The following is a 20,657-nucleotide window of genomic DNA, read 5'->3' as shown; positions in this document are numbered from 1 at the left end:
AGGAATTGGCCATTGGGATGTGCTGCCCAGGGAGGTGGTGGAGTCCCTGTCCCTGGAGGTGTTCCAGAGGGGATTGGATGTGGCACTTGGAGCCATGGTTTAGTTAGTCATTAACTGCTGGGTGATAGGTTGGACTTGATGATCTCTGAGGTCTTTTCCAAGCTGGTTGCTTCAATGACATGTTGATGGGCAGAGGGATGTGATGCCATCCCCAAGGACCTGCCCAAGCTGGAGAGGTGGGCCCAGGTAAAGCTCAAAAGGTTCAACAAGACTAACTATAGGGTCCTGCATCTGAGTCAGAACACTCCTCATCATTAATCCAGGCTGGGGAATGAGGATAGGAAGCAGCCTTGTGGGAAAGGGCTTGGGGGTTCTGGTGGGGAAGAAGCTGGACAGGAGCCAGCAATGGACACTGGCAGCCAATGGCAGCCTGGGCTGCACCCAAAGCAGTGGGGCCAGAAATGGAGAGAGGGGATCCTGCCCCTCTGCTCTGCTCTGGGGAGACCTCACCTGGAGCACTGCATCCAGCCCTGGAGCCCTCAGTAGAGGAAGGACAGGGATCTGATGGAGCAAGTCCAGAGGAGGGCCACAAAAATGCTCAGGGGCCTGGAGCACCTCTTTGAGGACAGGGTGAAGAAGCTGCAGTTGTGCAGCCTGGAGGAGAGAAGGCTCCAGGCAGCCCCTAGAGCAGCCTTCCAGTATCTGAAGGGGGCTACAGGAGAGCTGGGGAGGGAGTTTGGACAGTGGCTGGGAGGGACAGGATGAGGGACAATGGTTTGAAACAAGAGAAGAGATTTAGATTGGATGAGAGGAACAAGTTCTGCACCATGAGGGTGATGGAACACTGCAACAGGTTGCCCAGGGAGGTGGCTGAGACTTCATCCCTGGAGATATTCAAGGTCAGGCTCAAGAAGGCTCTGAGCAGCCTGATCTAGTGGAGGATGTCCCTGCTGATTGCAGGGGGGTTGGAGTGGATGACCTCTGGAGGTCCCTTCCAAGCCAAACCATTCTGGGACTCTACATTAGAGCACAGCTTCCACTCCTCTGACTGGTCTGGGTAGCAGCCACCACAATCTCCCTTAAGCAAATCAACCTTGGCCATGGTGCAGGGTTTAGAGTGGGGAATTGGATACTTCAGGTACTGGGTTTGCCTGCAGCCTTTGGTAGGGAGCTAGGAAGGAGTGTCCAAGCCAGGCACTTGTAGCCACCAACTTGTTCAGGAGCTTGTGTAAGAACACTTTGAACCCCAGCTTACCTTTCCCCACTCTCTTTGCTGTTTGCAAAGTAACCCCTCCTGTAGGCACAGCAGATCCCAAGGGTGATGAGCACCAAAACTGCTAGGACCACCAGGACTCCACCAATTATCCCACCAATATTGAGGTCATCTGGCAAAGAGACAAACACATCATCCCATGTTTCTCTAAGGCAGTAGCAATAAATGGCCCTGAAACTGTGCCAGGGGAGGTTTAGGTTGGAGAGGAGGAGCAATTTCTTTGCAGCAAGAGTGCTCAGGGGTTGGAAGAGGCTGCCCAGGGAGGGGGTGGAGTCCCCATGCCTGGAGGTGTGTGGCCATGGCACTCTGGGGCATGGTTTAGTGGCCATGGGGGTGTTGGGTCAAGAGCTGAATGTGATTATCTTAGAGGCCTTTTCCAGCTGAAATGATTCTCTGATAATCTTAAAGGTCTGGAGGATCTTAGAGGGCTTGGAGTGACAGGTGGTGAAACAGGTTGCCCAGGGAGGTTCCCTGGTCAGCTTGGATGAGGCCTTGAGCAACCTCAGCTAGTGTGAGGTGTCCCTGCCCGTGGCAGGGGGCTTGGACCTGGATGATCTCTCAGGTCCCTTCCAACCCAACCCATTCTGTGATTGTGTTGATCAGGATTGAGAAACAAAGGCCTGCAGAGCTACTCACAGACTTCCATCTCCTGCTCCTCACACTTGGCAAAGCCAGCATCGTTGGTGGCTATGCAGGAGTAGCGGCCTGTGTCCCCCTTGTGCACGGCATGGAACACCTGGGGAGGGGAAAAGGGAGGGTGTGAGAGACAGGAGGCACTGTGGGAGCCTATCACCATGCATAACCAGCTCTACCAAGCTTCACAGTGGGCTGTGAGACATCTTCCTTCCCTCCTTCTAAAAAGAGAAGTGGTAGGAGCAGTGATCAAACCCAACCAGCTAGGATCTTCCATCTGGAACCTTCCCTTTCCCAACTCACCCCGGTCCTACCACCCCTAACCTGCTTCACACTACACCCTCCTTGAAGGCCATGCAATGACTTTTGTCCTTCTAAAGCAACCTTTTGAACAAAACAGGTCTTGATTGTGTCTGCAAGGGCAGTAACAGAGTGCCTGTGGTGGATCTTCCATCTGGCATCTTCCCTTTCCCAACTCACCCAGGTCCTACCACCCCTAATATGCTTCACATCACACCTTCCTTGAAGGCCATGCAATGACTTTGGTCCCTTTAAAGCAAGCTTAAAAGCAACCTTTTCAACACAACTCTTGTTTATGTCTGCAAGGGCAGTAGCAGAGTGCCTGTGGTGGATCTTCCATCTGGCATCTTCCCTCTCCCAACTCACCCAGGTCCTACCACCCCTAACCTTCTTCATACTACACCCTCCTTGAAGGCCATGCAATGACTTTTGTCCCTCTAAAGCAACCTTTTCAACAAAACAGGTCTTGATTGTGTCTGCAAGGGCAGTAACAGAGTGCCTGTGGTGGATCTTCCATCTGGCATCTTCCCTTTCCCAACTCACCCAGGTCCTACCACCCCTAATATGCTTCACATCACACCCTCCTTGAAGGCCATGCAATGAGTTTGGTCCCTCTAAAGCAACCTTAAAAGCAACCTTTTCACCAAAACAGGTCTTGACTATGTCTGCAAGGGCAGTAGCAGAGTGCCTGTGGTGGATCTTCCATCTGGCATCTTCCCTTTCCCAACTCAGCCTGGTCCTGCCACCCCTAACCTGCTTCACACTACACCCTCCTTGAAGGCCATGCAATGACTTTGGTCCCTTTAAAGCAAGCTTAAAAGCAACCTTTTCAACACAACTCTTGTTTATGTCTGCAAGGGCAGTAGCAGAGTGCCTGTGGTGGATCTTCCACCTGGCATCTTCCCTCTCCCAACTCAGCCTGGTCCTACCACCCCTAACCTGCTTCACACTACACCCTCCTTGAAGGCCATGCAATGACTTTTGCCCTTCTAAAGCAACCTTAAAAGCAACCTTTTCACCAAAACAGGTCTTGATTGTGTCTGCAAGGGCATTACCAGAGTGCCTGTGGTGGGGTTCAAGGTGTAGGAGGAGTTGTGGTGTTTGGAGCTGGACTTGGTGTCGGGTGACAGAGGCTCGCTGTTGCGGTACCAGCTGTAAGTGGACTTGGGGTACCCTTCATTCTCGTGGCAGTGGAGAGAGGCTGTCTTGCCAACAGGCACAGCCTTAGGCACAGTGCATCTAGGAGTCATTGGCTTCACTGTGGGGAAGAGACAAACCATGTAAGTGGCCCTGCTGAGTGGAACTAAACCATTCCTGATGTGCTTTCTGAGGTGGCAAAACTCTCCCCCTCCCCCTCCTCCTCCCCCCATCTCCAGCTGCTTTTAAACCATTTCCAAGAGTGTCACTGTTTCACAGAACCATAGAACTGTTTGGGTTGGAAAAGACCCCCCCCCCCAAGATCATCCACTCCAACCAGCAACCCAACCCCACTGTGGTCATAAAACCATGTCCCAGAGTGCCATGGCCACAGGCTGCATGAGCACCTCCAGGGCTGGGGACTCCACCACCTCCCTGGGCAGCCTGTTCCAAGGCCTGAGCACTCTTGCAGCACAGAAGTTGCTCCTAATCTCCAACCTGATCCTCCCCTGGCACAATTTCAGGCCATTTCCTCTCCTCCTATCACCTGAGACTAGGGAGAGGAGACCAACCCCCAGCTGAGAGCAATGTGGTCTCCCTCAGCCTCCTCTTCTCTACACTAAACACCTCCCTCAGCTGTTCCTCTCCAGGCCCTTCACTCGTTTCTGGCCAGCTGTGGGGAGCCCCTCAGCCTCTCCTGTTAGCCAGCAGTGCTTGAAATATCACAGTATTCAGTATTCCTAAGGTTGGAAGGGACCTCAAAGATCATTGAGTCCAACCTGTCACCACAGACCTCATGACTAGAATAGGGAGGACAGAACTGCCCACTGCAGGCTTGAACTCAAGACCTTCCCATTAAGGGTCTGATGCATTACCAACTGAGCCACCTGAGAGGGTAACCTAAGCTTGCAGAGCTGTGTGGCTTTACAGTATCACCAAGGTTGGAAGAGACCTCAAAGATCATCAAGTCCAACCTGTCACCTAACACCTCATGACTAAACCATGGCTCCAAGTGCCACATCCAATCCCCTCTTGAACACCGACAGGGATGGGGACTCCACCACCTCCCTGGGCAGCACATTCCAGTGGCCAATTCTTCTTGCTGGGAAGAACTTTCTCCTCACCTCCAGCCTAAACCTTCCCTGGCACAGCTTGAGACTGTGTCCTCTTGTTCTGGTGCTGCTTGCCTGGGAGAAGAGACCAACCCCCACCTGGCTCCAACCTCCCTTCAGGCAGTAGGAGAGAGCAAGAAGGTCTCCCCTGAGCCTCCTCTTCTCCAGGCTAAGCAACCCCAGCTCCCTCAGCCTCTCCTCACAGGGCTGTGCTCCAGACCCCTCCCCAGCCTCCTTGCCCTTCTCTGCACACCTTCAAGTCTCTCAATGTCCTTCTTGACCTCAGGAGCCCAGAACTGGCCACAGGACTCAAGGGGTGGCCTCAGCAGTGCTGAGCACAGGGCACAAGGACTTCCCTGCTCCTGCTGGCCACACTCTGCCTGCTGCAGGCCAGGATGCCCTTGGCCTTCTTGGCCAGCTGGGCACACTGCTGGCTCCTGTTCAGGCAGCTGTCCCCCAGCACCCCAGGTGCAGCAGTACCTTGGACTGTCAGCTGGATGTTGATCTCGTCGATGGTTTTGGTGTCGGCAGGCGCGGCCACCTCGCAGCGGTACGTGGCCGTGTCCATCCTGGTGGTGTTCTTAATCACCAGGGAGGTCCTGCTCAGGATTTCTGCACGAGTTGCAAAGTCTCCTGATAGGGGAGAGAGGGAGAGAGAGAGAAAAAACCCATCAGGGTAGTCACACAGAGTCATTTGAGGCATCTGAATTAAGCAGTTGATCTTGGATGGAGGCCAAAGGGGGCTGCAGGAGAGCTGGGGGAGGGACTCTTGACAAGGGCTGGGAGTGATAAAGTCAGACTCTGAGCTGGGAGAGGGGAGACTGAGACTGGAGATGAGGACAGGTAGTGTGGGGAGACACTGACACAGGTTGCCCAGGGTGTCCCCTCCCTGGAGGTGTTCAGGGCAGGCTGGATGAGGCCTTGAGCAGCCTTGAGCATCCCTGCCCATCCAGGAACTGGCTGAGCTTTAAGGTCCCTTCCAACCCAAACCATTCCATGAACCCATGATTAACAAAGCAGCAAGGCAGCAGGAGGGTCCTGCCTCTGACAGACTTGTTTGTCTGTATTGTTTCTGAGGCTGTTTGGGGAGTCTGAGAACAGGAAATCTCCCTACCCTGCATTTTATTGTCAAAGAACACATAAGAGGTTTCCCCATCTTGGATCTTCTTCCACTCAATCCTGGGGTCTGGTGTTACAGTGGATTTAATGATGCAGGACAGCTCCACACCTGGCAATGAAGGAGGAGAAATGAAGGAGGTTCAGGTCAATAGGAAGCAGCTGTACTTTTGCTCTGCTTTGAGCTGCCTTGCCCAGGGTTCAATCAGGAGATGCTGCCCACAAAGCCAGACCTTCCCTTTCATCTGTCTCAAAACCAGCAACACTGCTGGGTTCCAGGAGCTATGGGGGGAGGATGGATGTGGGCCAGCAAAAATAATGGCCCAGCAGCTCTCAGCCATGGAGAGGAATGAACACACTGTTCTCTCCAGGCTCTCACTTATGACAAACAAGACCTCCTGACAAGGGTGAGGCCACAGCACTGTCTTGCTGCTAACCACAGCCTGCAACGTGAGGCAGGGCTGCAGGATCTCCCTGGGTGGTGGCTGGTAATGGACTGAGGACTGGGCTGCCTGGGGCTAAATGCAGCAAACCCTCTCCCCTTTGAAGTATGAAGTATGACAACTCCATCTCCTCCTCAGGAGAGGGCTGGGAGGTGGCCTTCCCAGTACCCCTGGCCTCTGCAGCGGGGCCAAGAGAAAGCAGCAGCGTCCCAGCTCCCTTGTCAGGCTATGAACTGCCAGGCCTCTGCCTCTCCTCCTTTTGGGATCCAGTTCAAAAAAGCACTTAGGCAGACACTCTGCAATGCCAGGGGCTTGCAGGGGCCTTCAATAAACCATTTCCACTCAAGTGCTGTGCTGAGCAGGGAGACAGCCAGCCACGCTCCTGAGTGTTCTTCCAGGCTGTGGGCTCTGCCTCTCCCCAGGAACCACATCCCATGCACAACAAGCAGGGCTTCTCCCAGCTAGGGCACAACAAGCCTGGCTTTTCCCCAGTTAGGGCACTGGAAACACAGTTTGCCCCACTCTGGGCACAACAAGCATGATTTTTTTCCCCTGTTAGGGCACTATAAACATCATTTTTCCAGCTCTGGGCACCAGAAGCATCATTTTTCTCCCAGTCAGGGCACCATAAACATGATTCTTTTCCCACTTTGGGCACCATAAACATGATTTTCCCCACTTTGGGCACAACAAGCATGATTTTTTTCCCCACTTAAGGCACTATAAACATCATTTTCCCAACTCTGGGCACAAGAAGCATCATTTTTCTCCCAGTCAGGGCACAATAAACATGAGTTTTTTTCCCAGCTAGGGCACCATAAACATGACTTTCTCCCAGTTAGGGCACAACAAGCATCATTTTTCTCCCAGCTAGGGCACCACAAGCATGATTCTTTTCCCACTTTGGGCACAATAAACATGATTTTCCTCACTTTGGGCACCATAAACATGATGCTTTCCCAGTTAGGGCACAATAAGCATCATTTTTCTCCCAGCTAGGGCACCATAAACATGACTTTCCCCCAGTTAGGGCACAACAAGCATCATTTTTCTCCCACTTTGGGCACCATAAACATGATTTTCCTCACTTTGGGCACCATAAACATGATGTTTTCCCAGTTAGGGCACAAGAAGCATCATTTTTCTCCCAGTCAGGGCACCATAAGCATGATTCTTTTCCCACTTTGGGCACAATAAACATGATTTTCCCCAGCTGAGGCACAACAAGCATCATTTTTTCCCAGTTAGGGCCCCATAAACATGAGTTTTCCCACTCTGGGCACAACAACCATGATTTTTCCCCCTCTTTGGGCACCATAAGCATCATTTTCCCCCAGTTAGGGCACCATAAGCATCATTTTTCCCCCCCTTTGGGCACCATAACCATCATTCCCCCCCACCTTGGGCACCATAACCATCATTCCCCCCCCACTTTGGGCACCACAACCATCATTCCCCCCCCCACTTTGGGCACCACAACCATCATTCCCCCCCCACTTTGGGCACCATAACCATCATTCCCCCCGACTTTGGGACCATAAGCATCATTTCCCCCCCCACTTTGGGCACCATAACCATCATTCCCCCCGACTTTGGGACCATAAGCATCATTTCCCCCCCACTTTGGGCACCATAACCATCATTTCCCCCCCACTTTGGGCACCACAACCATCATTTCCCCCCACTTTGGGCACCACAACCATCATTTCCCCCCCACTTTGGGCACCACAACCATCATTTCCCCCCACTTTGGGCACCACAACCATCATTCCCCCCCCACTTTGGGCACCACAACCATCATTCCCCCCCCACTTTGGGCACCACAACCATCATTTCCCCCCACTTTGGGCACCATAACCATCATTCCCCCCCCACTTTGGGCACCACAACCATCATTCCCCCCCCACTTTGGGCACCATAACCATCATTCCCCCCCACTTTGGGCACCATAACCATCATTCCCCCCCACTTTGGGCACCATAACCATCATTTTTCCCCCAGTTAGGGCATAAGCAGCCTGATTTTTTCCTAGCTAGGGCACTATAAACATAATTTCTCCCCAGTTAGGGCACAATAAACATCATTTTGTCTCCATTTAGGGCACAATAACCATGATTTTCCCCCACTTTGGGCACAAGAAACCTGGTTGCTTGGTGGTTGTTTTTCCCCAGGCAGAGGGCAGTGCAGGCAGCAAGCCCTCCCAGCACTCACTCTGGAATTCCTGCACCACGGGTTTGGTGTTGCTGGATGTCAGCTCCACAGCCAAGAGTCTGCAGCCTGCACACACAAAAAAAAGACAACAAACAGAAGGTAAAAATGAAACAGCAGAGCTCATAAGTCAGCCAGCTAGGAACATGCTGCCTGCTGAGAGACCTTCGCAGCCAGCCATGAGGAATTGACTTCCCCAGATGAAAAGCTGTTCCCAAGGCACCCAGTCCAGCAGCCCTGAGATTGTTCAGGAGTTGTGCTGGAAATAGAGGAAAGTAGAGTGGTTAGGAGGGGCAATTGTAAGAGGGAGGTTAACACAATAGCTGAGGGGAGAGCAACTGATGTTTACCAGGGCCTGAGCACAGCCTTCGACACTGTCCCCACCACATCCTGGGCTCCAGGCTGGTGACACATGGGTGTGATGGGTGACCACTGGATGGATAAGGAACTGGCTTGATGGCTGCACCCAGAGAGTGGCTGTCCATGGCTCCATGTCCCAGGGGAGGCCAGGGACAAGCAGAGTCCCTCAGAGGCTGGAGGGGAGGAGGAAGTTCTTCCCCATGACAGTGGTGAAGCCCTGGAATGGGTTGTGCAGGGAGGTGGTTGAGGCCCCAGCCCTGGAGGTGTTTCATAGTTTCATAGTTTCATTCAGGGTTGGAAGGGACCACAAGGATCAGCCAGTTCCAACCCCCCTGCCACGGGCAGGGACACCCCACACTAGATCAGGCTGGACAGAGCCTCATCCAGCCTGCTCTTAAACACCCCCAGGGACGGGGCCTCGACCACCTCCCTGGACAACCCATTCCAGGGTTTCACCACTCTCATGGTGAAGAACCTCCTCCTCACATCCAGGCCAGGCTGGCTGAGGCTGTGGCCAGGCTGATCTAGTGTGGGGTGTCCCTGCCCATGGCAGGGGGGTTGGAACTGGCTGATCCTTGTGGTCCCTTCCAGCCCTGACTGATACCATGATACAATGACCCAAAGCCCAGTGCCAGCATGAGCTGCTTGTGTGTGCCTTGTGCTCATGTTAAATGAACAGCTCTGGTGAGACCTCACCTGCAGGGCTGTGCTCAGCTCTGGGGCCCCAACACAAGAGGTCTGGATCTGCTTGAGAGGGGCCAGAGAAAGCCACCAAGATGATCAGAGGACAGGCTGAGAGGGTTGGGGATGTTCAGTCTGGAGAAGAGAAGGCTCTGGGGAGACCTTGGAGCCTGAAGGCTGGGGAGGGACTGATTAGAAGAGCTTGGGGTGATAGGGTGAGGAGCAATGGTTTGAAACTGGAGCAGAGGAGATTGAGGTTGGACATCAGGAGGAAGCTCTGCACAGTGAGGGTGGTGAAATCCTGGAACAGGTGGTCCAGAGAGGTGGCTGAGGTCCTGTCCCAGGAGACATTCAAGACTCAGTGTGGCCCTGGGCTGCCTGATCTGGTTGCAGGTGTCCCTGCTGACTGCAGTGGGGTTGGACAAGATGACTTTTGAGGATCCCTTCCAACCTGATGCAATCTGTCAGTCTCTGAACTCTTCCTCTGGCAGTGCAGGAGTGGATGTGTTTTTCTGTACATTAATTTGATGGCCAGGAGAGGACAGGGAGCAGAGCAGCCTCTGGAGGTCTGGCTCCTTCCCAGAGGATGAAATGTGCCAGGCCTCCAGCACATGCTGACTACAGCCTCAGGAATTCTAAGACTCAGCATGGTCATGCAAAATGTGAGGCAGTGAATCTGGAGAGGGCTGTGACTCAGGAGGAGCCTGGAGTTCAGCTCCCTGGGTAGAGTCCCAGCCAGACTGACACTGGCACAGAACCAGTGGCAGGGGTTAGAAGGGACCTCTGGAGATCAGCGAGTCCAACCCCCCTGCCAAGGCAGGGTCACCTAGAGAAGGTCACACAGGGACACATCCAGGTGGCTTTGGAATGTCTCCAGAGAGGGAGGCTTGGAGAGAAAAGCTCAGCCATGCAGTGCTGCAAAGCATCCTCACATGACAAGCTCTGCCCCTTCACTGTCCTCCTTGCTCTGAGCACCAAAATGCTGTTTCCTTCAAGCAGGGCAGATTCAGGTTGGGTATCAGGAACAAGCTCTTCACTATGAGGCTGCTGGAACACTGCAACAGGCTGCCCAGGGAGGAGGCTGAGGCTCCATCCCTGGAGATACTCAAGGTGAGGCTCAAGGAGGCCCTGGGCAGCCTGACCTAGGTGGGGGTGTCCCTGCTGACTGCAGGGGGGTCAGGCTGGATGAGCTCTGCAGGGCCCTTCCAGCCTGGACCATTCTGTGATCCTCTCTGTCACATATTAGTTTGGTTTGAAATAAACCTCTGTCTTTTCTGCTGTGCAAACAGAAGTCTGCTGAAATCCAGGGGAGGAGGCTCCCTGATTCCCTTGGGCAGCCCACAGTATCACAGTATCATTCAGGGTTGGAAGGGACCACAAGGATCAGCCAGTTCCAACCCCCCTGCCATGGGCAGGGACACCCCACACTAGATCAGCCTGGCCACAGCCTCAGCCAGCCTGGCTGCAAACACCTCCAGGGCTGGGGCCCCAACCACCTCCCTGCACAACCCATTCCAGGGCTTCACCACTCTCATGGGGAAGAACTTCCTCCTCCCTTCCAGCCTCAATCTCCCCACCTCCAGCTTCATTCCATTCCCCCTAGTCCTAGCACTCCCTGAGATCCTGAGCAGTCCCTCCCCAGCCTTCCTGTAGCCTCCTTCAGATCCTGGAAGGCCACAATGAGGTCACCTGGGAGCCTTCTCTTCTCCAGACTGAACAGCCCCAACTCCTTCAGTCTGTCCTCACAGCAGAGCAGCTCCAGCCCTCTGCTCATCCTCCTGGCCCTGCTCTGGACACCTTCCAGCCCCTCCAGATCCCTCTTGCCATAGGGGCTCCAGAACTGGAGGCAGTACTCCAGGTGGGGTCTCAGCAGAGCTGAGCAGAGGGGGAGAATCACCTCCCTTGCCCTGCTGGCCACACTTCTCCTGCTGCAGCCCAGGCTCTGGTTGGTTTTCTGGGCTGCAAGTGCAGACTGAGAGCTCCTGGTGAGCTTCTCCTCCCCCAGCACCCCCAAGGCTCTCTCCTGAGGGCTGCTTTCCAGCCAGTCCCTGCCCAGCCTGCATTTGTGCCTGGGATTGCCTCCAGCCAGCTGCAGGACCCTGCACTTGCTCTTGTTGCACCTCCTGAGGTTGGCTTGTGCCCAGCTCTGCAGCCTGTCCAGCTCCCTCTGGATGGCCTCCCTTCCCTCCAGCTGTCTGCTGCACCACACAGCTTGGTGTCATCAGCAACCCTGCTGAGGCTGCACTCAGTGCCACTGTCCATGGCACCCACAGGGATGTTGAACAAGCCTGGTCCCAGGACTGATCCCTGAGGGACTCTGCTTGTCCCTGGCCTCCCCTGGGAGGCCATCAAACAGCAAGTCAAAGATGATGGAAAACCAGTGCCTCAGAGGCTTGAGCAGAGATGGATCTGGAGGTTCAGACTGCCTTACTCAGAGTAAATAAGAGCCCTAACAAGCCTGAATGGCCTGAAATTGTGCCAGGGGAGGGTTAGGTTGGAGATGAGGAACAATTTCTTTGCTGCAAGAGTGGTCAGCCTCTGGCACAGGCTGCCCAGGGAGGTGGTGGAGTCCCCATCCCTGGAGGTGTTCCAGAAAGCTGTGGCCATGGCACTTGGGGACATGGTTTAGTGGTGGTGCTGAGTTGATGGTTGGACTTGATGACCTGAGAGGGCTTTTCCAACTCAAACAATTCTATGACTTGAAAGCAGAAAGGGCAGCTTGAAGGGAGCTGTGGAGAAGGAAAGGCTCTCCAGCATCATGACAGGCAGCTGGCCATCCCTGTGTGCTGCCCTTCAGGCTGGGTGGGAAGCTTCTGGACAGAGAGGATCTGCCAAGGCAGGGGCGAAATGCCTCTGGTGGAACAGATCAGACTGCAGGGCAGCAGCCTGAGAGCTGCCCAAGAGCTGCAAAGCTTCTCCCACTGACAGCAGCAGGGCCTGGAACACCTACAGTCCTTTCAGCACTTAGGCAATGTTCCCTGCCAACTCTTAGCCCTCATTGTTTGCTGAATGCTGAGGCCCTCCTCGGCGCCTCAGCTCCCAGCACTTCTGCCCCAAAGAGAGCAGGAGGGCTGGAGGGGAGAGCTGGAGCCTGGCAGGGCTTAGCAGCTGCCTTTTGTGTGCAAAACAATTGCTACTCACAACAAAAAAGAAGCCAGCAGCTGATGCAAGCTAAGAGTTGGCCCAAGCCACAACTGCTTAGCAGGACCTTTCCACCCCTCCCCTTCTGCACTGGAGAAAGCCTTTGGGAGAAACCCAGCACTGAGCTGGCCTGGAATGGAGCTGGCTGGGGGAGGTCCTGAGCTGCAGTGAGTAATGGGGCAGTGCAGTGAGCTCACCCTGCTCCTGCTTGCCTTCAGAGAGCCAGGAGGATGCCACTGCCAGAGCTGGGCCTCAGCAGGTTGGGGCAGGTGCTTCAGGCTTGCTCTGTTTCAGTCAGGAGGTGGTGTAAGCAACCACACAGAATGGGAGGGGGTGGAAGGCACCTCTGGAGATCATTGAGTCCAAGAAAGGTTCACCCAGAGCAGGCTGCACAGGAAAGCATCCAGATGGGTTTTCAAAGTGCCCAGAGAAGGAGACTCCTCCCTGGGCAGCCTGCTCCAGGGCTCCAGCACCCTCACAGCAAGGAATATTCTCCTTAAGTTCAAGGGAAACCTCCTGGGTCCCAGTCTGTACCCTCTGCCCCTGGACCTGTCACTGGGCACCACTGAAAGAAGCCCAGCCCCATCCTTTTGCCCTACTCCTTTAGCTCTTGCTCAGCACTGAGAAGACCCTTCTCAGGCTGCTCTTCTCCAGGCTGAACAGCCCCAGGGTCTCCCAGACTCCCCTCCTCAAAGAGATGCTCCAGGCCCCACAGAGAACTTGTTTGAGCCAGCTATGAAACAGGCCTGGTGCCTCCAGACCTAAGGAATTATGCCCTGAGACACTGACAGGTTCCTCTTCCTCTGTCCATCCTCTTTGATCCTCTCAGCTCATCTGCCTGGGGTTGTGACCCTTGCTGAGCAGAGATTTCACTGATCCTAGCACAACCCCATGGCATTAGAAGGAGCCACTCAGCAGAGACAAGGAACAGTCTTGGGGAAGTCCTTTGGAAGCCTCTGGGCACCTTTTCAGCACCAGTGTTGGGCACTTTGTATTCACAGATCCATGGAATGGGTTGGGTTGGAAGGGACCTTAAAGATCATCCAGTGCCAATCCCCTTGCCATGGGCAGGGACACCTCCCACCAGCCCAGGTGGCTCAGGGCTTCATCCAGCCTGGCCTTGAACACCTCCAGGGAAGGGACATCCACAGCCTCCCTGGGCAGCCTGTGCCAGAGTCTCCCCAGGCTCACTGGAAAGAATTTCATCCTCATCTCCAGTCTCAGTCTCCCCTCTCCCAGCTCAAAGTCTCATTTTGTCACTCCAAGCCCTTGTCAAAAGTCCCTCCCCAGCTCTCCTGCAGCCCCCTTGAGGTACTGGATGGCTGCTCTAAGTTCCCTCAGAGCCTTCCCTTCTCCAGGCTGAACAGCCCCAACTCTCTCATACCTTTCTGTCCCCAGAGGAAAGGTTCTCCAGCTCTCTGATCATCTTTGTGGCCTCCTCTGGACACACTCCAGCAGCACAACACAGACTTCATACAGAGAAGGCATAGAACTGCTTGTGCTGTGAGGTCCCTGCTCCTGGAACCAAGAAGGCTTCTCTTGAGAGCCCAGCTCTGACCACTCAGCTAACTATGGGGACCCTGATTGGCCTTCTCTTTGGGGCAGGTGGCTCTGATCATGAGTTCTCATGAAGGGAGAAGTTGTAGGAGCTGCATTCTTCAGAGAGCACTCTCCTCAAGCAGGGACCTGCCTTACAGACCTTCTACATAGGAGAGCTTTCCTCTGAGACCTGAACTAGCAGATGGCTCTAGGGAGCTGCACAGCACCTGGAGGGCCACAGAAGGCAGCTGGAAGAGCATCTACCTGGTCTGTTCTATCCTGGAAATCATGGAATCAGTAAGGCTGGAAAACCTCAAAGATCAAGTCCAACCTGTCACCCAGCACCTCCTGACAGCTAAACCATGGCTCCAAGTGCCACATCCAATCCCCTCTTGAACACCTCCAGGGATGGGGACTCCACCACCTCCCTGGGCAGCACATTCCAATGGCCAATTCCTCTTGCTGGGAGGAACTTTCTCCTCACCTCCAGCCTCAACCTCCCCTGGCACAGCTTGAGACTGTGTCCTCTTGTTCTGGTGCTGCTTGCCTGGCAGAAGAGACCAACCCCCACCTGGCTCCAACCTCCCTTCAGGGAGTTGGAGAGAGCAAGAAGGTCTCCCCTGAGCCTCCTCTTCTCCAGGCTAAGCAACCCCAGCTCCCTCAGCCTCTCCTCACAGGGCTGTGCTCCAGACCCCTCCCCAGCCTCCTTGCCCTTCTCTGGACACCTTCAAGTCTCTCAATGTCCTTCTTGAGCTGAGGAGCCCAGAACTGGCCACAGGACTCCAGGTGTGGCCTCAGCAGTGCTGAGCACAGGGCAGAATGACCTCCCTGCTCCTGCTGGCCTTTTGGAACAGCTAGGGGAAGATGGGGAGGGCAAGGTCTCCTTGTTCCTTACATGAGCAGTTTGCTGGAGCAGGCTGGGGGGTGTGTTGTATTTTGTTGTGCTTACAGAAGGCCTTTCTTTAGAAAAATGGTGTCCCCTCAAGTAGCCAGCACGGTGACATGGCTCTTCTGAAGTACATCTACTGCTGGGTCAATTCAGCTGGGGGAGGAGGCAGTAATCCCCCAGTGTGGTGTTGCTCTGAAGGAGTTACGACTCCAGCAGCACTCAGCCCAGGGCAGTGGGGCTCCATCTCACTCCAGCCCCCTCTCATTTCTCACCAGCTGCTCACAGCAGGCCCTTCCCCAGCCACTGAACACAAGGGGTTTAGCTCTGTCCCTCAGGCACACAGCAGAATGTCAATAAAATCTGAGACAGAAGCTGAGCCCTTGGAGGCTGTGGGAGAGGGTCTGACTTTCCTCCATCTATTGAGTGTGGGCAGAGATCAATGTGGCTGCTCGACTCACTGCTGTGCCAGATTTATTCTGTCTGTGGCAGCAGGATGCTGCAAGTAGCATGCTCTAAATTACAAGAAGGCTAAAGGTCTGGAAGGGAGCAAACCAAAGCAAGAGCCTCAGATGGAGGCTGTAGAGCAGGAGCAGGACACCCTGTGAACATTACTTTGGGGTTTCCCTTGTTGAGCAGCCTGCCTGAGGCTGGGGGAATCACAGAACAGAATCAAAGTATCATAGAATAGAATCAAAGAATCACAGAATCAACAAGGTTTAAGAGGGGAAGTGATAATTGATACCTTACCAAATTGCTCCTGGGCCCAGCTCCTGTCTCAGCACCAAAGGAGTGCAAGAGTTGCTCAGGCAGAGCAGCAAAGGAGCCTGGGCTCATTGGTGCCTCTCACAGCAGGGCAGGCTCAGGTGCCAGAGAGGCTGACAGCACTGGGACAGGCTGCCCAGGGAGGGAGGTGGTGGAGTCCCCATCCCTGGAGGGCTTCAGGAATCATAGAATCAATAAGGTTGGAAGAGACTTCAAAGATCATCAAGTCCAGCCTGTCACCCAACACCCCCTGACTACTAAACCATGGCTCCAAGTGCCACATCCAAGCCCCTCTTGAACACCCCCAGGGATGGGGACTCCACCACCTCCCTGGGCAGCACATCCCAGTGGCCAATTCCTCTTGCTGGGAAGAACTTTCTCCTCACCTTGAGTCTAAACTTCCCCTGGCACAGCCTGAGACTGTGTCCTCTTGTTCTGCTGCTGGGTGCCTGGGAGAAGAGACCAACCCCCACCTGGCTACAGCCTCCCTGCAGGGAGTTGGAGAGAGCAAGAAGGTCTCCCCTGAGCCTCCTCTTCTCCAGGCTAAATCAGCCTCCTGCCCCTGCTGTTAGCACTCTCCTGTTCCAGGAGCCAGGGCATGCCTCCTCTGAGACATTTCCCTGCTCTTGGCAAGTGGTGGTTCTCTGGTGACCACACTTATGGGTGGCTTTGCTTTGCCTCTTAAATCATCATTAGTGGCAACCACACCACCTCCTAAAATGAGTCTTCCAAAGATGTTCCTTTAGGCTGCTTCCAGCCCAGTACAAACAGGCAGCAAAAGGCTTTGTGTGATGAAGTAAAATCCCACTTCAAAGGCCTCAGCACCCAGGAGCTGGAGAGCTGCCTGGCACAGACATGGATTCCTTCCCAGAGCAGCACCCATTGCAGCATGTTCTTAAGGGTTGGAAGGGAGCTCTGGAGATCATAGTGTCAGGGTTGGAAGGCACCACAAGGATCATCTAGCTCCAGATCACTGAGTTCAACCCCCCTGCCAAGAAAGGGTCACCTGGAGAAGGCCACACAGGAACAGGATGAGGCCTTGAGCAACCTGGGCTGGTGGTGTCCCCTGCCCATGGCAGGGGTTTGGAACTGGATGATCTTGAGGGTCCCTTCCAACCTAAACCATTCTGTGAATCTGTGAACACATCCAGGTGGGGTTTGAATGTCTGCAGAGACAGAGACTCCACCAGCTCTCTGGGCAGCCTGCTCCAGGGCTCCAGCACCCTTCAGTTAGAGAAGTTCCTCCTCTTCCTCTTCAGATAGAACTTCTGCTCAAGTTTGTGTCTGTTACCCATTTGTGCTGCCACTGGGCACCACTGCAGCAAGCCTGGTCCCATCATCTGAGGAGAGGAGAGGAGAAGGAGAGGAGAAGGAGAGGAGAGGGAGAGGAGAAGGAGAGGAGAGGAGAGGAGAGGAGAGGAGAGGGAGAGGAGAAGGAGAGGAGAAGGAGAGGAGAAGGAGAGGAGAAGGAGAGGAGAAGGAGAGGAGAAGGAGAGGAGAGGAGAGGAGAGGAGAGGAGAGGAGAGGAGAGGAGAGGAGAGGAGAGGAGAGGAGAGGAGAGGAGAGGAGAGGAGAGGAGAGGAGAGGAGAGGAGAGGAGAGGAGAGGAGAGGAGAGGAGAGGAGAGGAGAGGAGAGGAGAGGAGAGGAGAGGAGAGGAGAGGAGAGGAGAGGAGAGGTTCGGAGAGGAGAGGAGAGGAGAGGTTCGGAGAGGAGAGGAGAGGTTCGGAGAGGAGAGGTTCGGAGAGGAGAGGTTCGGAGAGGAGAGGTTCGGAGAGGAGAGGTTCGGAGAGGAGAGGAGAGGAGAGGAGAGGAGAGGAGAGGAGAGGAGAGGAGAGGAGAGGAGAGCTTCAAGATCATCAAGTCCAACCTATCATCCAACACCACCCAACCAACTAACCCATGGCACCAAGCACCCTATCAAGTCTCCTCCTGAACACCTCCAGTGGTGGTGACTCCACCACCTCCCCAGGCAGCACATTCCAATGGGCAATCACTCTCTCTGTGTAAAACCTCCTCCTAACCTCCAGCCTAAACCTCCCCTGGCACGGCCTGAGACTGTGTCCTCTTGTCCTGGTGCTGGGTGCCTGGGAGAAGAGACCAACCTCTGCCTGTCTACAACCCCCCTTCAGGTAGCTGTAGACAGCAATGAGGTCACCATCCTGACACCCACCCTTGAAGTATTGATCAGCACTGATGAGCATCCCCTCCTCTACAAAGCCCCAGAGCCCCAGTTTCCAGCCTTTCCTCCCCAGAGCGATGTCACCATGCCATGTCCCCCGTGCCACAACGGAGGCACCTGCCAGCTCCCTCTGTGCTGCAGGCTCAGCCAGACACATGGCTGGATCCCAAATGCCATCAGTTCTCCAAAATAGAATCCAGGACAAGGCAGTGAAGTCTCTAGCATGCTTCTTATGGCACTTCTTTTAGCTCGAGAGCTCCAGCCCATGCTTGTCACCGTGACTCATGGTAGCTGAATCACTTTCAAATGCTACACTCAAACTGGAGCTTCAGAGAGAAATTTGCAGCTTTACAGACAGCTCTGCTGTGTTAAACCTCCTCTGTGTGCTGGGTTTAAAGCCAAGCCTGACCTTCCATCTCCTTCCTTCCCAGGCTCTCTTTAAAACCTCTAAGCAGCAATCCGAAGAGGAGGCGAAGCCTTCCTGCCTGGATACGTTCCTGGGTGACCTGCTTGGCCGCGGGGGCTGGGCTGCAGGATCCCTTCCAACCCCCTACCGTTCTGTCATTCTGTGGGGCCTCTGCACCACCCTGGGGTTGGAAGGGCAAGGTAAAAAGGCTCAGCGGGAACCGGGGCCGGTTGAGCCGGTGCCAGCACTGCGCTGCCGCGCACCGGGCGCTGCCGCTCCGGCGCTTCCCCGCTCCGGCGCTTCCCGGCTCCGGTGATGGTAATCAATGCACTGTCAGGCACAAGCAGTACAGAAACATGCAGCTGTATTTAAACACCTGCCCACCAAAGCAACCAAAATATGCCTTGCTTGAGGTGTCCATCAGCACTAAGCCTTGCCTTGATTTGCAATTCAAAAGGGAGGGGGGGAAAAAAAAAAGGCATCCGAGCCACGTGGGGCTGCTGCTGGAAGCCGCACGCCTCGTTCGGCGCCTCGGCCCTCTGGGTGCAGAGAGGGAGCTGCTGCTGGGTGTTAGAAACACATCAGCTGAACTCTCTGCATGCCAGCACGGTGCTGGCTGCCCGTTTGGAGAGGCTCCCTAGGGCATCCCTCCTCAGGACCCTGAGCGGCAGCTCAGCAGGTGCCCTGCTTCCCCCTGGCAGCTTCTCATTCCCACCCCAGACACCCCCAGGGCAGCTTCTGGGGGTCCTCATGGGACATTCCTGTGACTGGAAGCTCCATGGGCTGTGAGTGGTGTCAGCTTTAAGCTGGGTATTAGGGGTCTGGAGCACAGCCCTGTGAGGAGAGGCTGAGGGAGCTGGGCTTGCTTAGCCTGGAGAAGAGGAGGCTCAGGGGAGACCTTCTTGCTCTCTACAGCTACCTGAAGGGAGGTTGTAGGCAGGTGGGGGTTGGTCTCTTCTCCCAGGCACCCAGCACCAGAACAAGAGGACACAGTCTCAAGCTGTGCCAGGGGAAGTTTAGGCTGGATGTTAGGAAGAAGTTCTTCCCAGCAAGAGAGATTGGGATCTGCTGCCCAGGGAGGGGCTGGGGTCAGCATCCCTGGGGGTGTTTAAGAAGAGCCTGGATGAGGCACTTAGTGCCATGGTCTGGTTGATAGGGTTGGGTGATCAGTTGGACCTGGTGATCTTGGAGGTCTCTTCCAACCTGGTTGATTCTGTGTGTGAAAAGTCTCTTCTGTGTGTAAAGGACTCGGTGACAAGGACAGCGCAGCCGAGACGCTCACAGCGGCAGGCAGCAGAGGAGCTGCGTTTGAAGGGCAGCTTGGCTGACCCCCAGCACTGTCCCGGCCTCAGAAGTGTTGTGTAGGCAGCAGGGAGGAAGCTGACTGCTAAATGTGTGAGAAGCCTCCAGAGGAAGCCACTCAATGCTGGGGACTGGGTCAGGCAAGGAAAAGGGAGGCCAGGTTTCTGCCCTTGGCTTATTCAGAGGAAATCACCATAAGCCCTCACTCCCAGGAGCATCTGACCATCTGCACCTCCAAACACCCAGCCTGTTGGCTCCCTGTGCTTCAGCCTCTCTACCCTCCCTCCTCTCTACCCCCAGTGCATCCCACTGCAGTTCCACAATGCAGCTGGTGCCAGTGTAGAGAAGGTGGTGGAGGATGGGCAGCATGGCACAGGAGTGAGATGCCACAAAATGCCTAAGCCACTGCTAAGTCTTTTCTGGGGTTGTTCTGTCCAACTGTCTTTTGCTTGGAGTTCTGGGGGTAGTTTGGGGGGACTGAAGTGTACCTGTGTTATCTAGAGACAGAATTTATGAAGGGTGCATAAAGAGAATCATGGAATTGTTTTGGTTGGAAAAGACCTCTAAGACCATCCAGGCCAACCATCAACCCAACACCACCACGGCCTTTAAACCATGTCCCAAAGAGCCATGGCCACAGGTTGCTTGGGATGGGGACTCATAGAATCATTAAGGCTGAAAAGGACCTCTAAGATCATGTCCAACCTTCTACCCAACACCACTAAACCACGTCCCACAGTGCCATGGCCACACATTCCTTGAACACCTCCCAGGATGGGGACTCCACCACCTCCCTGGGCAGCCTGTTCCAGAGTCTGACCACTCTTGCAGCAAAGAAATTGTTCCTCATCTCCAACCTAAACCTTCCCTGGCACAGTTTCAGGCTATTTCCTCTTGTTCTACCACCTGGTACTAAGGAGAAAAGACCAACCCCCACCTCAGTCCAACCTCCTTTCAGGAAGTTGTAGAGAGCAAAACTCCTTTCAGGGAGTTGTAGAGAGCAAAACTTCCAACCCTTGCCTCCAAGTCCAAGGGGCTGGCTGCATGTTTGCTCTGGCCTCCAAGCTGCAGGTGAAAAGCTCCTTTGGGCTGACAGAAGGCAGCAGGCAGGAGGACCACACTGGTCAAGGAAGCAGAGGGAGCTGGGTGCTTTGCTTTCATTCCAGTTTTCATAG

General features: G+C 54.6%; 1 protein-coding gene across 1 annotated transcript in view; it reads right to left on the bottom strand.

Moving 5' to 3' along the window:
* The window catches only part of JAM3 (junctional adhesion molecule 3), a 60,276-nt gene that overhangs the window by 7,253 nt on the left and 32,366 nt on the right, over positions 1-20,657 (bottom strand). Inside the window, exons 2-7 of the mRNA XM_068160067.1 lie at positions 8,226-8,291; positions 5,570-5,683; positions 4,936-5,088; positions 3,262-3,464; positions 1,910-2,009; positions 1,256-1,385 (exon numbers count right to left, since the gene is read on the bottom strand). Coding sequence (XP_068016168.1) covers positions 1,256-1,385; positions 1,910-2,009; positions 3,262-3,464; positions 4,936-5,088; positions 5,570-5,683; positions 8,226-8,291 — 766 coding nt within the window. The remainder of the gene's footprint in view (positions 1-1,255; positions 1,386-1,909; positions 2,010-3,261; positions 3,465-4,935; positions 5,089-5,569; positions 5,684-8,225; positions 8,292-20,657) is intronic.

Source organism: Melanerpes formicivorus, unplaced genomic scaffold (assembly GCF_026170545.1).
Source record: "Melanerpes formicivorus ecotype bairdi unplaced genomic scaffold, bMelFor1.0.p_v2 SCAF_47, whole genome shotgun sequence".
Taxonomy (NCBI): domain Eukaryota; kingdom Metazoa; phylum Chordata; class Aves; order Piciformes; family Picidae; genus Melanerpes; species Melanerpes formicivorus.
The sequence above is the reverse complement of the archived record's forward strand: the minus strand, read 5'-3'. Positions and strand labels throughout refer to the sequence as shown.